Below are 15795 nucleotides of genomic sequence, written 5' to 3' on the forward strand. Positions count from 1 at the left end.
AGCCTTGGAGTTTGACTCAGTAATTCTGAAGTAAGATCTAACTAAGCACTAAACACTGATTTAAAGCAATAAAAAAGTATAACATATTCAAAAACTGAAGATTTTCCTTTTGCTCAGTTAACATGAAGTTAAACTGTAGGTTGAAGTATTTTAGTTCAGTTCTTTGTGTACAGCATGTTAATTGAAATAATTACCTGTTTTTTATTTTGTGTTATGCTGAAAGAGATTTAACTGGGATTTCATTAGACAATGTTATTTACATTTATATAGCTGTGAGTCACATAACAAGAATAATTTCCCACAATTTCCTGTTACAGAAATGATGGAATGGATATGTGAGATAATTCTGAGAAATCACATAGTCATTCGACTGGCAAAGATATATTTTAGTATCTTCAATACTTGTAGCTTTTCCTTCTATTTAATAAATATGGCAGGTAAGTCAATAGTTCTGAATGAATTCTTCCAGGTTGTATTTTGAGTGTGTTCATTTCTAACTTACTTCAAGGTAAGTCGTTTTTTTTTTTCCTAATGACGGAGATCAAGGGGTACCACATAGTTAAGAAAAACAATTACCAGAAAAATATCTATGTTGGCTTGACATACCCATCCCCCAGATATTTACTATGATTTACAAAAATGTGAGCATTTTTCCTGGGAGTAATTTTTAATGGATTACAACCAGAACTATTGTTAATATTTTTCCACTAGTGGAAAGTAATGTATTAGATCAAGAACTTGGAAAGGGGACAGATACTGTCCTAGTAGATTTAGGAAAAGGACATCAGACCTTTGGGGAAACAAAGGACAGTTAGGTTGTTAGACATATACAGTGAGGTGATGGGAAGGGCAGAAAACCACTCAGGTAATCATTATTATTATTTTTCTTTCCAGAACAGAGCTGGGTGCAGATAGTACATTCTCATCCTTAATAAGGTTTTGAGGACGTGTTAGGAAAGTAGACTGATATATAGTTTGGTATGTCTGTGTGAAGAATTCAGGAAAATTCCAATGCTGCCACCCTTCCAAATGAAGTTTTTGATTTAGAGTTTCTAGAGAATAATCCACTGATAGGCTCTCTGGAATTAAGAATGCAAATTACATAGATTACCTAGGAACTCAATGGTAAAACACTTATTCCCTGGGGTCTGGGGCCATTCTACTTTCAGGGTTTAGAAATGACTCTGCAGGCAAAATTTAATTCTACTTCATGCTTTGGCAAGCTGTTGTCGATCATATAAAATGTTGATTAAGACGCTGATGTGAGAAGTTGGTATGGCCAGATTCTAATTTAAAACCTGTTTATAATTTCTATATTCTATATATAAAATAAAGAAAAGCACTTGTTTTTCCTATTTCACAGGGTTATTGTGAAGCTAAAATGAAAGTATATAAATGAAGACTGGAAAAAATTCATTGTTGTGGCATAAGAACTGAGAAAAAATTTTGTTTCACACACACACACACACACACACACACACCCCTTCACAACTTTCTACTAAATTATCCAAAAACCTTATCTGGAACCTATTTCAAACCCTATCTGGAAGCTATTTCTTAAAAAAAAAATCCTTCATTAAAAATGTTGCTTCCTTTTTCAATGTGATTTTCTAAAAGTTTTCCAATCATTTAATAAAATAACAACCCTAAGTTAAAACTCATGTGAAATGGCCTGAAACTTGCCAAACTATCATGGAACATGAAAATGAAAATGTACAGCAAAAATAAGACCTCCCATTTTCTTTTCTGTTGTGGCTTACGAATATGTTTATGTAAGAATAACCTTAGACTGTTGGGTTTCTCAAATGTGGTTCTGAAATTTTAAAGAAGAGATTTCCCTTTCAGATTTTTCATGAATCCAGCAAAGAATTGCTTTCTCACAGCTGGAAACTTGAACAGCTGGTGACTCTGATACTTTTCTGTTTCCCTGGAGAGATAGCTCAAGAACCCTTTCTGTACAAGCAGGAAGACAGCAGCCATGAATGTGGTCAGAAACATCATTCAGTGCAACCCAATTCCAAGGCCACCATAGGACTGGGAAAAGATGACTCAGCCACTGTGTCACTCTTTCTACAGAGGAAAAATCAACCTCCTTGAGATACTGCTTTCTACCCTACAATCAGATCATATGAACATAAAGATCTCTTGAAGGATACTTGATGTCAGTCTCAGGGTTTTTTAGAATATGTTCTTATCCTATTTTCATATTCTGCTGGAAATTTTTCTTTTGTTTAGAATACATTTCTGGATCTTTCTTCGTGGATAGTAAATAGATCACTCCATTTTAAACTTACTGGAAGAAAAACAAGCAAAAGAATATTTCAGAATAGCTGTCACTGCAGTATTATTTATTGTATCCACTAGAGGACTCCTCTCAGAATAGCTCAAAATATCTCTCCTTTCATTCTCTGTGGCCTCTGGCATTTGATGCTCCACTAACTCTTGAGTTGGGCCACTGGCTACATATCAGTGTTAGAATGAAAACATTTTCCTACTTTAACACCTCCTGCTAGTTCAATAAAGCGATGTTTAAATAACTGAACTGGCTTCAATGAACTGTACTTGCCATTTTTTCCTGCTTCTTAGCTAGATAAAATGGAGATAATTATGAAGTGGATGAGCAGGTTTAATGAAAGCCAGTTTCTTTTCGTATACTCCTGAAGCAGCAATCATCATCTGTTTGGCTTTTGAAGAGCAACAATTATAATCACTTAAACCCCCAAGGGGAACAAAAATAGAATTTACATTAGCATATAAAATATACAGCTGGGTTGGGCAAGCCTACAAAATTCTGGGGAAATCACACTAATCTGAATGCTATTCAAACTCACAAGTAAAATGAGTTCAAGAGTATTTTACATACTTCCTATAAAATAATGCATATAACAATGATGAGAGGATTTTCCTAAAAATGAACATAGGACAATGAAAAAATTGTTGCCAGGAGAGAATCCCAATGGGACCAGGCTAACCTGTATTACCAAGGTATCAGAGAGCAACATGTGTAATGGTATACACACAAAGTTCTAATCAGGCTGAAGTGAAGTATGTTCACAGTAAAACTACACACACTTGGGTGTTTCTGAGGAAAGTAAGGCAGTTTTCTCTGACCAATAGCGAAAATTAATCACAAATAAGGAAAATTTCAGATTAATACTACTTTCCTCTCCATAAATGGGAATGCAATACAAAGGTAAGTGAAATCTCCTAAATGGATGCTCTCCTACTATGAAGCAGAACTTGTTTTCCCATTTTAAAACATTTCCATATGAACTTCGTTCAAACAATCTTTTTATTACAACCTCTTTCCCATTTTAGACCACTTCACAGGCATTCTCTTTTTTTGTTTTTGTTTTGTTTTTTTTTGTTTTACACGGTTTGTAAGATTTACATATCTCATATATATCAGATATATGAGATAAATATATATCATATCTATCACCTATGTCATATATATCATGTATATGTCAGCCATATTGATTGAGGATATAAGAATAAAAATGGAATTTTTTCTTTATCTATTATGCTATTAGCAATAAGACACTAACATAACCAGTACATTAAAGGCTTTCCAGGCTCTGCACATTTGTCAAAGGCAGTGTATCGAAAAAATTGCACAATTGAATCTTGAAAAATTTAGCATCCTACAAAGAAAATGTGTTCTCTCTCATGGTAAGTACATACCACTGTGTAAAGATGAGATAAATCTTTACTTCATCTTTCTGTACATTATTTGAAATTCTGATGTAATGTTTTTTAAAACAGAAAAGTAATAGTCTGTATGCAAAAATTTCACCTCCACTGAGATGTCAAAACTATAATATTGTCTGGAGTTACAAAAGAAGAATAATGGAAAGGAACAAAAACTGGACAAGTATCAACTGACCCCAGCTGTGGGAGTACTGGTGACTTTATCTCTGGAATTCATGCAGCTATCTGTACATCTTCTGATGCCATTCAAATCATTACGTAGAACCATTTGTTGACATCTCTATCTCATACAGAGTTTGTACTGCCTGACAACACAGTCATCTTTTCCACCAGGGCATCCCATGGATGCTCTAGCTTTGTATTCAACCTAGTGAGCATGAAGACATGTACATTGAGTGAAGGATTTCTTTCATTAATATTCCAGGACACATTAAAATGTTATGATTCACACTAAGAAGCAAATATATAAACATAAAATAACAACTCTGTTACTATGATGATACATTAATCATTGAAAAATTAAGAAATTCAAGTCTACATTTCCATACCAGTCTTTATTCTCACTCTCCTTAAGAAAGAAGATTGGTAATTTTTATTAGAAATCCTCAAGAAGCTGAAATCTTAGTTCTTAATGGTAATGACCTAATGTTTCATTTACTTTATAATCTCTTAAAAAATTAAAACGATTATCATCACCTTTTCTAATTTTGTTAGTGTCTGTTAAGTGTAATAATATCTAGCTTTCCTGTAGAACTTTAAATATCTGAGTAGTTTTGAAAGATCACAACATATAATGTTACTCTGAACATAAAATGTAACCATTTTTACTTTCAATGAGAATTTACAGGAAATAGAATTGTGTAGCTTGCAGGATTCTGGGACCTACCTATGTCTGCTTTAGGTGTTTTGACTCTCTTCCTACTTTAAACATAATTCATGTTTCTCCTACTAAATTAATTTTGTCTGGGATTATAAGAAAGCAGTAATGAAAAGGTACAAAAATTAGACTCTACAAACCCATCATGAAATATTTCTGGATTCTAGTTTATAATAAATGTACTTAATATTCTTATCATTAGATAAAACTAAGTTTTATGGTATTAATTGTCTCATAAATTGAAAGCTGAAAAACATGATATTTTTTCTCTTTTGCTTTAAATTCATATAACTATAATTTTTTGTAGAATTACATGAATTCATTATTCATATGAACAAATTTGTTTACATTAGATGAACAAATGAAAGGAAAAACTGTTCAGACAGTCTTTTGATTTTAGTCCATAATCAGGTAATGTAAATTTCCAAATCAAGGGTAATGTTAAAAATATTTTATTAACTATGAACTGGGCCTAAATTTTATTTATAATGAGCTAAAAACTAAATTAGGTTCTTAGGGATACAAATTCACATGTTTTTCAAGTCATAGCTTCCAAGATGAAATAGAAGTAGAGTTGAGTTATATATGTTATCCACTGCTAGAATGCTGGAAGACTTTATATTCAAAGCTCACAATTCTTTCTTAAAATCCTGGTGTTCATAAGTTCAAAATTATTTGCCTAAAAAGATCTTTCAATATTCTCTCTTTCTCCCTTTTAACTCAGGACCTTGGCACTGTCCCTGAGCTTCTTTTGCTCAAGGCTAGCACTCTACTACTTGAGCCAAAGTGCTGATTCTGACATTTTCTGTTATGTGGTATTAAAGAATCGAACCCAGGGCTTCATACATGCTAGGCAAGCACTCTACCACTAAGCCACATTCCCAGCCCCTCAGTATTCTCTTAATAAAAGTTTAAATATGGTAGAACTAGATTATTTTACCTTATAAAAATCTGGATCTTAAAAGCATGGTTAAGAATGGATGGTTGAAAAGTTACTCATTTAGCAAGATCATTGTATTTTTTTATTGTTTTTGTTTGTTATATTTAGTTTTGGTTTTATTTGAAGCCAGACTCTGACTATGTTAGCTAGATGAGCCTCAAACTCAGGATCTTCTAGCCTCAGCCTTCCAAACAGCTCTGATTACAGTTGTGAGCTCAGCTTCAAATATTTTTAAAATAAGTAAGTTCTCTGCATTCTCATTAAAGTCATGCAATTAATTTTTTTTTTTTACAGAAAACAACTCAGGAGTCTATTTATTCAGAAAGTGCTTTGATTCTCCTTAGGTGAAAGTGAAATGTTGAGATGTTTTCTGTTGAATGTAAATGATATTCTTAAACATTTTTCCATTGGTACTTAGGGTGATTCAGCTGAATTATCTTGATAGAAATCTTAACATCCCCACTTTTGCAGATCTAAGCTCATAAATAAGCAAACCTATTGAAGCAGATGCAATTCTGTACTCCAATCTCTCAGGACCAAAGATGTTATTTAAAAAAAGAAAAGACCATTGTAAAAGAAAGGATTTTTCTTGTTATTTATTATGGAGTCTATTAACTTTTGTCATTTATTTATTGTTATTGTAAAGGTGATATACAGAGGTGATATGGTTTCCTAAGTCAGATAGAGTACATTTCTTTTTGAACCAAGTCTATTATCTTTAATTGAAATTTTAACTTTCCATATTTTCTATCTTTATCCTTCTTTTAGTTCAGTAAATAAGAGAAGTTTACAAAATGGAGGGTCTTTACTTACTGAATGGTTAAGGTAGAGATTGATAAAATATCAAGGTATCAAATGATATGCTACCTATAATATGATTTCCTTAGTAAATGTTAGCATGAATCTTTAAGGTAAAAATTAAATCCATATGAGCTGGAATGAAAAAAATTACTCTGCTTATTTAATTTTAGGTTCCCTTTTAAGAGAAACTGAGTTTTATTATTTATTTATTAATTTACTTATTTATTTGTGGCAAAATGGAGATAAAAATTTCACAGAGTTCTGGCCCTGGCTGGCTTCCACCTGAAATCCTCAGCTCTTAGTCTCTTGAGTAGCTAGGATTTTAGGCATGAGCCTTTTAGGCTGTCTAGATGTTTCTTTTTATTAAGGAGGCATGGTTAGTTTTTATTTTCAAATACTTTGTCATTGTTAATCTTCTCCTTTTGTTTGCTTTTGATGGGATGGAGAAGGCAATGATGTCCTTTAATGTCCCACAAGGCAACAATCAGCCAAACTAGACTAATGTAATCCAAATTCAATTTTAGGATGTAGTTAGGAATATTTCAGATGAGTTGTTTTTGTTTTGCTTTCAAAAATGTCTGTCATACAAAGTGATATATTTAATAGAATTTGTGGAGAGTATGTGAATTTAATGTGGAGGGCCTTTTAAAAAAAACTAGCAGACTATCTATCACTGTTTTTTTTCCCTATTATTTCTCAATTTGTTTCATTTTCCACCCAAGTTTGGTTAGATAGTTTTGATGCAAATCCCCTCTTGATGGTTTAATGAGCTATCTGACCTTAACTCTCCAGTTTCTAGGCAAAAGAAACTGATAGAGTACAGATTATTTTTGTGAATGTTATACATTTTCTGGTATTTGTAAAATACATTTCAATGGACTGAGGTTTAGAGAAGCTATCAGAACATGGCCACTAATTTTACATATGTAGAACATTTATTACTTTTCTGTAAAAACATTACAATTATTTGCACTTTTCCCAGAAAGAACAGATTATTTTACCTTCTGATATGAAGAAATTTCCATATTGAGAATATTTAGAAATCCTTAAATTGTCATATATTTATGGAATTAGTGAAGGCACATACATCAGGATATATGGTAAACTACATGCACTGTTAACTATGATTAAAAGCTAACTTACAATTCCCCAATTTATTTGAATAATTTTAGGTCTTCAACGGAAACAATATTTTCAGTGTGTGGATGGAAAACTAGAGTAGAGAGCTTATCTGAGATTCAATATAATGAAAAGAATTGGATATATTTTTCTTATGTCCAGGGTACACATTTACAATTATTTATATAGGCAGCAATATATAACTTTTACTTTACTATTTTCTACATAAATACAGTTTAAGGTATTAACTTAAACCCTAAGTATAGTTCAAGATTAATTTGAAAAATGCTATATAAGTTAAATAATAATATCCAAAATGAATTATATATTTAAGAACATTGTTGATCTATGTTTTAATATCAGTACTGAATTTCTCTTTTGAAATTCTTGCTACTATAATAATAAGTCATATTCTAATCCAAACTCGTCTTATACTTTTTCTAGAAGTTTTACAGAACTAAATCTTCCTGTACAGAAAAAAAACCTGTAATCTACAAACAGATTAGTAGTTTAATTGGTCATTTTCTTTGGAAGCTCTTCAACTGCAAACAATGGTAGTTGCAGATAGCAGGAAACAAGGCAAGTTTGATGGCCCTGGAAGCTAACTGAGTAAGGAATCATTTTACGATTACACTTACTGGTAAATGACAGTGATTTCATGTACAGTAAACAAAATGTCAGTTGTTATAATAAATTATTAAAACATTTGCCCCCCCAAATACATTCATCTTTATTCAATGCAACTTAAAAATGACTCTGAGTTTCCTAGGACCTCACAAAGTTTATAGTTACTCAAAAATACTTTTAGAATAAATCTTGAGATACATCAGCCCATGCAATTGTATCGACACACATAGAAATTAAAGTTAAGAACAGGCTCCACAAAACCAAACCAAATTCCTTTCGGGGGACATTTCGAAACGTTTGCATCCTATGCTTCCCATTTGAAAATTTAGATGGCCTTTCACCATCAGAGACTGTGGCAGCTCCATTGCAATGTAGGGCAGCCCAGTCATCTCCATAGCAACAGGCATGGCCACGTCTGTGACAAGGCTAGTTAAAAGGCAACCAGATCCACAAAAAATAAAAAAAAAATGTTTTGGATTACTGAGCACTATTATTATCATTATTTTTAACTTCAGCACTGGCTAAACAATTTAGAATTCTCCAGAGCACAACTTGAACTGTTCACTAAGCTTGAGATTGCTAACTTTTCCACAAGTACAGTATTAGTCATTCCCAGAATATCAATGAGATAAAAGAGTAACCCTCAGGAACTCCTCCCTAGAAGGTACTTCCTATTTGACAACACACAAAGAGAAGTCAAAAAGGATAATGAAGAAGAACCCTTAAAATGGGTCTGTAGACTTTAGTTTTAAAAGGGGTGGAGGAAAGCGAAGAGCAGCTGTAAGGAAAATACAAGCCATTTCTTTCTCAAATCTTTTAAGACAACCACTTTCCCAACTGGTTATCATTCAGCCTTTGGAATTTGTGTAAAAACGATGGCTTCTAAAATTGCTACCTGAGGAAGTATGAGAAAGAAGGGGGAGGGGTCTAGTGCACCTGAGAGCACAGAGGTAGTTGTCCTGGCTGAGCCTGATCCAATTGTTCCTTTTCTCCTGTAGGATTTGCAGCCAGGATTTGGCCACGGTGACAAGTGGAGGAAGTCGGAGCTGCGCGGGTCATTTGAAACAAGACAATAACCCAATTCCCTTCTTCTCTCTCCTACACCTCTCCCCTATCCATCCCAACTCTCACCCTCTCTGAATGCATTCTAATAATATCAATAAACACAGAACTAGCCTAATGACTACAGTAAAGTGAAAAACAAAATTAGAAGCACTGTTTTTTATTAGTTGGTTGAAACACCCCTTTCTCTCAACCCCAACCATGTGTGTGTGTGTGGCCTCAAACCTCCCACAGACCGAGCAAAGAGAAGAAAAGGTAATTTTTGCTTTAAAAGTTCACTTACCACGGCAACCTCATACTGCTTTGTCATGCTTTTTGCACTTAATTTTTCAAAACTGCTTGTGCAGGACGCAGAACTGGGAAAGGCACGACTAAAGTGTCTCTAGTAATCACAACCACCATAAAAAAATAAGATAAAATAAGAAAGGGAGAGAACATTCACCAATCAGAATTCATTTAAATGCACCATCAAGCCCCAGAGCAAAGGCGTCAGGTTCAAACCTAACCCGGGGGGGGGGGGGGGGGAGGAGGGGAAAAAAAAGGCAATCCAACAAAACAAAAGGTAACAGGGAGAGTTGAGTGGCTATTAGAGGGGAAATTGATCCAAGCTACCTTTCGACCTAGGACTGGCTTAAAAATCACCAAGCAGCATTCTCCTCCCTCCCCTCCCTCCCCTAGCTCCCCCGCCCCCCCCCACCCAGGCACCCCACGATTACCCGAGTGACGGCACTTGCCTCCAGCCTGCTCAGCTGCGGGAGAGGAAAACCACATCTAAGTTCACTAGCCCTGCCACAGTCTTCCACTGCTCGGTGGGGTTCTCCAGGCAGCCATCCACTGGCGGTCTGGGCTTCGCTGCGGCTGCTGGCTGCTGCGAGCAGCTGCTAGGAGGATCCTTGAGGTCTCCTTCCTGTGTCTTGGGTGCCGCACAATAGCCCCGGCAGGGTGCACTTCATTAAGCCAAGCCGGAGGAGCCCCGGGAGGAGCCGGGCCAGGCAGTGGGACCCGCGCTGCCCACTTTGGAAGGATGCAAGCGAAGGGTGGGGTCTGGGTGGGTCAAAACTGTTCACGACGGTACGTATCGTGCCGTGCCGTCTGGCCTCCGCGGGGAGGGAGGCCCCCAGCCTCCACCCCCTCCCCTCTCTCTCCCACACAGAGTCCTTTCTCTTTCGCTTGCTCCCTTTTTGGCTCCCCCCCACCCCACCCCGCCCCGCAGTCAGCACGTGCATAAGTAGAAAACCCATTGGGTCACTTCCAAGCGCTCGGGGGAACAGAGCATTCATCCCAATGGAGAAGACCCTAAAACCACCCAAGGCGGCAGAGGGGTGCAGAGCGGGGTGGGGTAGAGGAGTGAGCGGGACCCGAACTGGCCAACAGTTGGCAACTGTCCTTGAGAAGGCAGCGCCGGATCGGTGTGCCGCCCGGAGTCTCCGGACAGCGCCCCCCGCGCGCGGCGCGCAGCCTCCGGGGCTCGGGGCCCCCTGGAGGGCGGGCGGCCCGCTGGGCGGGCCCGGCCGGGCCGAGCCGGGCCGACTGGAGCGAGCGGACGGGAAGACAGCCCACCCCGAGCGTCCTGCCCGGCGCTCAGTCTGTAGGACGGGGTCGCGCGCGCCGCCAGCGGGGAGAGGAATCGGCGCCCAGACGGAAACCTGACCCGGGTAGGGACTGCCAAGGAGTGGGGAAGCGTTGCCAGGCCTGGGGTGATTGGGTCAGGAGAGCGCCTTGGGGTCTCCCGGCCCCCCCCCCGAACCCCGGAGTTGGGGGCCGTACGTCCCAGCTGCGCCTCACAGAACCACCCTGACAGGTGCGCTGCAAAGTCCCGCGTGCGCGGGGCCCCGCCCACCCCGCCCCGCCCCGAGCCCCCAAACCACTGCACCCCGGGACTGCCACCCCAGGCTGACCTCAAAGACAGAAAACACGTAAACCAGACTCTGGGGAGTCCAAGACCCCCTTGCCCTTTGCCTCCCCATGACCCCTAACCCTGTTGAAAGCATCCTTACCCCCCTCCCCCCGCCCTCCGGCCCTTTACAATTCAGTTAATGATCCCTAGAACCCAGTTGACAGGCAGGGCTTGCCATTTATAGGAAAACCTTACCAGAGACTTTATTTCCCGACGTGGACAAGTGAACTTACTTTACACCCTTACTTTCCATTTTCAACTTAACCCTGGTGTTGCACGCTCTTGATGGGGCTAAAAAACGCCTTCCAAACGTCTCCAGAAACACGTGGATGTACTTGTTTATGTTTATTAGAGTTTATGGAACAGCACCTCTCTCAGGTGATAAATCCACTTCTCCTATATAGATAGATACCTATATTTATAAACATCTATCTATCTACCTCTCTCTATATATATCATTGCAGCCAGAAAGCAAAAAGCAGAGAGAAACAGGGCGTTTATGGCTAATGAAGCATCTCTCCCTTTTTTTATGTCCGCTTTTTATTTATTAATCTTTTAAAATGTGTGTATATAGGTTGGGCAGCCTGATCTGGGCCCTGGCAAAGTGCTGAAGAAGAAATTATGGTTCTGCTCAAAAGCCTGTGATCCACGGGGAAGGTAAAAGAACCAACAGTTCTTAAGGGTTGTTCATATGGAACCACTTTTAATGATCAGGAAGGAGTAACCTTCAAAAAAATCTTTCAGTAAAGGAAAGAAGCCCGTGCTGTTGAATTCACCTAGTTCCTTCAGATCCTAAACCTAAGTGGCTAAAGAATATCCCCTTCCCTTGCCTCCTTTTATTAACCAATTACTTTCCTCAGCTTTTTCAAATTCTGTGTTTTGAAGACTTTAGACTTCTGCTCATGCATTTGGTAAGATTAAGTAAAATGAATAAAGAATTGGAGGAGTTTGGGAATATGCAAGGGAAGAGAGAGGCCAGTTGGAGTCATTGAGAAATACAAATTGATTTCTTAATTTGTGGTTTAATAATACCAACCAATAAAGTTTACTTAGAAGAAATTCTTAGTGATATACTTTAGTAAGAAATTATAAATATTTACCTATACTTAGCAAAATAATAGTTTCTCTATAAATTATTCATAAAGGCACCTATGAACTGATCTTTTCAAACATTTCCTCTCATGATGTTTTCTTGATAGTTTTCATAAACTTATAAAGTAGTTGAGAATGAATTTTGTAATACACTATTAAGTTGTAAGTGTAATCATAAATACTGAAGACACATCATTAGTTAAGGTCTTCATTTCCTCACTTAGTTGGGAAAGATAGTAAATACTTTCCTCTGATTGAAAATTACAAGGACATTTTTGAATAGAAAAACATTAGTTTGCTGGCCAAGTGCTTTTGCTTGTTCATTTTGAAAATGAGTTTTCAGTGGTTTTGAGGACCTGGAAAATACTCACTTTACTGAATTTATTTGTGTCTGATCGCCCTTTCTCCTTCTACATGGAACCATGTTTCTTAGGACAGGGAAAATGGAAGGGAAGGGAATGCTGACTAGTGGAAGAACACTATTTTCTTTAATACTTTGAACAACAGAGTAAAGAAAAGAACTATGAATTTGGAAACTGTTTTTTTAATGAACAAATAGTATAAGCAGTGATAAAAAATAGACCCTGTAAGTATGTACATTAAATGTATTAACCTTGTGAAACATAAAGGTTACACCTGGGAGAAGTTAACACAGTTGGAGATTATTAAGACTTATCAACCCAGTCAGCATTAATGAGGAGAATGTGAACCTAGTGTGGGACATAGTTGTACAGAATTCACAAGAATTATACACCTAAAGGTAAATTGAAAATTTCCAGGAAAAGCTGTATTAACCCTCAAGAAAACTGTAGGTAAGGTAAAGAAAAAAAAAATTAGAGGGCTGGGAAGGTGGCTCAGTGGTAGAGCACTTGCCTTGCATGCCTGAGGCCTTGGGTTTGATTCCTCAGCACCACATAAGCAAAAAGAAAAAAGCCGGAAGTGGCGCTGTGGCTCCAGTGGTAGAGCGCTAGCCTTGAGCTGAAGAACTGAGGGACAGCGCCCAGGCCCAGAGTTCAGGCCCCATGACTGGACCCCCCCCAAAAAAAAAATTAGACTGCAAAGCTGGGTGTCAATGGCTCATGCCTGTAATCCTAGCTACTCCAGAAGTTGATATCTCAGGATCATGGTTCAAAGCCAGCCCCACAAAGGAAAGTCTTTGAGATTCTGACCTCCACCTAAGCAGCAAAAGTCAAAAGTGAAGCTGTGGCTCATGTGGTAGAATGTGAGCCTTGAGGGGGGGAAAAAAAAACCACACCAAAGTTCAGAGACATACCCACGCCCTGAGTTCAAGACCCAGGACTGGCAAAACAAAGGAAACCAAACAAAGTGGAGTGCAGATATGTTTTTTTCTACCAAAAATTTCTGGCCTATTCTCTAAAATTTATATGACAATTTTTCAGAGGGCATTTCATCTCTGAACAAAACACTATGTTTTCCTTCCTATTTTTTATCAGTCTCATTATTGGCCTCATTTATTTCAGGCCCTACTGTATCTACTGTAGGGAAAACAGAAGGCAAAATAGATATTTTAAGAAGTATATATCAAGGACTACATTATAAACATTGAAAGGAAACTAAGCCTGGGAAATATATAAACTGAGTGTTAAATAAGTAATTTACCATCTTTAACTCTCTCACCAATGAGTGAATCTTGAGAATCATGTGAAGATTTCAGCTGTAGGAGTCTTTTCTGTCAAAATGGTTGCTGCACATTTAAAACATAGTGGTTTCTGCCATTTTATGGGTAGCTGTCATTCTGCAAGAAGCTCTTTTAGATAATCCCCATTCTCTTCTAAGAATTGTTTTTCTAGGGACTAGAGGAATGGTTCAAGTGGTAGAGGGCCAGCTGAATAAGAATTGTTTTTTTGACAAATTCCTGCTTTGGTCAAGTGTCCTGGTTTTGGTTGATTGCTGGGATAAACATTTAACCCCTTTCAAGGCAAGCACTATACCACTGAGCCACCTTTCCAGCCCCTTAACCCCTTTCAAACAAGCCAGTTGTGCAAGATTGTCCTGCTGTAAGAGTTCTGACTAATCAGCTTGAAAGGCAGTAACACCATTAGAGATAAAATCTGGGTGGCCTACTGGTCCTATCCACTTTCTAACTTGGATTCATGTCAGTAGCACTCCCTTCTGCAGCAGTAAAACTTGGTCTTGCTGAGTTCCTTTGGAGTTGGTGGCCTTATTTTTATGGGACGCCCCAGTTTCTTGAGGAATTTCCAACAAGAATCAGACATTGTGACATGCAGGGATCCATCCTAAGTGAAATGGTTCTCTTTCATAAATTACTCAAGTTATGTTACATGTAAGAAGATCATTGAATAATCCAATAAAGATTTTTAATGATTTCCCCTTAAACTGCCTTTTAAGAGTTCAGGTCTCAGTTCTCAGAAAAGCATTTGTTTGCTTGCTTGTTTTTATGATTTCTTGTCCATGTCAGAGAGCAGCATTTCTAGAGTCCTCTTGAAACTGATTCTAGTGCTCATGAACTGGGTGACTTTGGCAATTTTCTTAACTACTCTAGATTCCATTTCCCTCCTTAGTAAAATTAAAAGAACAAAGACCAAGTCTCTCAGTTGTGATGATTTAATGATACCAAGTGTGAAAACACACTGCCTGGTAAAATGTCAGTCCTATTGAGATCAGCCTTGTAATTTGGCTCACTTTACCTGAATTTTCAACCTCCTCCTTCCTTGTCTTACTCTAATTTAGAGAGTGGAAAATTGAATGTTTAATTTCTGAGTGTTCTGTGCAGTTTGCAGTGCCTGTGAATTAAATACATATTTGCTAAGGGGTCTTTTGGAAATATTTTTGTCTCCCTCAAAGAAGAGGAATAGACAGTTGCTACCACCTCTTTCCTTTCTGTTCTATTCCTTTTTTTCCTACCTGGAATGCTATGTGACGTCTGGAGGTAGAACAGCTATCTCGCAACATGGAGCAATGTGTAGGGATTTCAGAGAAGGCTCTGAAAGAAGGTGAGGAAAGATGGGAGAAATTTGGGTTTTGGGTTGGGCTGCCTAATTTATCTGAGACTGCCTATCTTTAGACTTTTTGCTATATATAAAAAAGCAAACTCTCTCCCTTTCTCTCCCTCTCTCACCCTCTCTCCCTCTGTTTCTCCCTCTCCCTCCCTCTCCCTCCCTCTCTCCCCCTCTCTTCCTCTCTCCTGCTGGTTCTAGGGCTTGAACTCAGGGCTTGGGTGCTGTTTTGGAGTCCTTCTTTTGCTCAAGGCTAGCTTTCCACCCCTTGAGCCATAACTCCACTTCCAGCTTTTTGGTGGCTAATAGGAGATAAGAGTCTCATGGACTTTCCCACCAGGGTTGGCTTTGCATCTGGACCCTCAGATCTGAGCTTCCTAAGTAGCCAAGATTATAGACATGAGACACCTGTGCCCAGCGAAACTGCTTTTTGCTTTAGACACATTTGGTTTGATGTTCTGTATCTTGAAACTTTCTTAAATGACATATCTGCTATTCGGAGAGTTTTCTACTTGTAAATGAAATCTGCCTTGTTATGACCCTGAATGTCAACCACTTTGTAGAAGTCTAGATAAAAACCACTGAACTCCACTTATAATCAGTTCACTAGTATTAGGTTAGATAATTTACTCAGAATCTTGATCCAGGAATTGCATTTGTAAGAAGCATTAACAAATTTTTTTTTGTCCAT

At 38.0% G+C, this 15795-nt stretch overlaps 1 protein-coding gene across 1 annotated transcript in view; it reads right to left on the reverse strand.

Annotated features, from left to right (window-relative positions):
• Elavl2 (ELAV like neuron-specific RNA binding protein 2) overlaps positions 1-9513 on the reverse strand; it is a 175069-nt gene extending 165556 nt beyond the window's left edge. Inside the window, exon 1 of the mRNA XM_013020787.1 lies at positions 9421-9513. Coding sequence (XP_012876241.1) covers positions 9421-9447 — 27 coding nt within the window. The 5' untranslated portion in view covers positions 9448-9513. The remainder of the gene's footprint in view (positions 1-9420) is intronic.
• Positions 9514-15795: the final 6282 nt, after the last annotated feature.

This window comes from Dipodomys ordii, unplaced genomic scaffold (genome assembly GCF_000151885.1).
Source record: "Dipodomys ordii isolate 6190 unplaced genomic scaffold, Dord_2.0 Scaffold53, whole genome shotgun sequence".
Taxonomy (NCBI): domain Eukaryota; kingdom Metazoa; phylum Chordata; class Mammalia; order Rodentia; family Heteromyidae; genus Dipodomys; species Dipodomys ordii.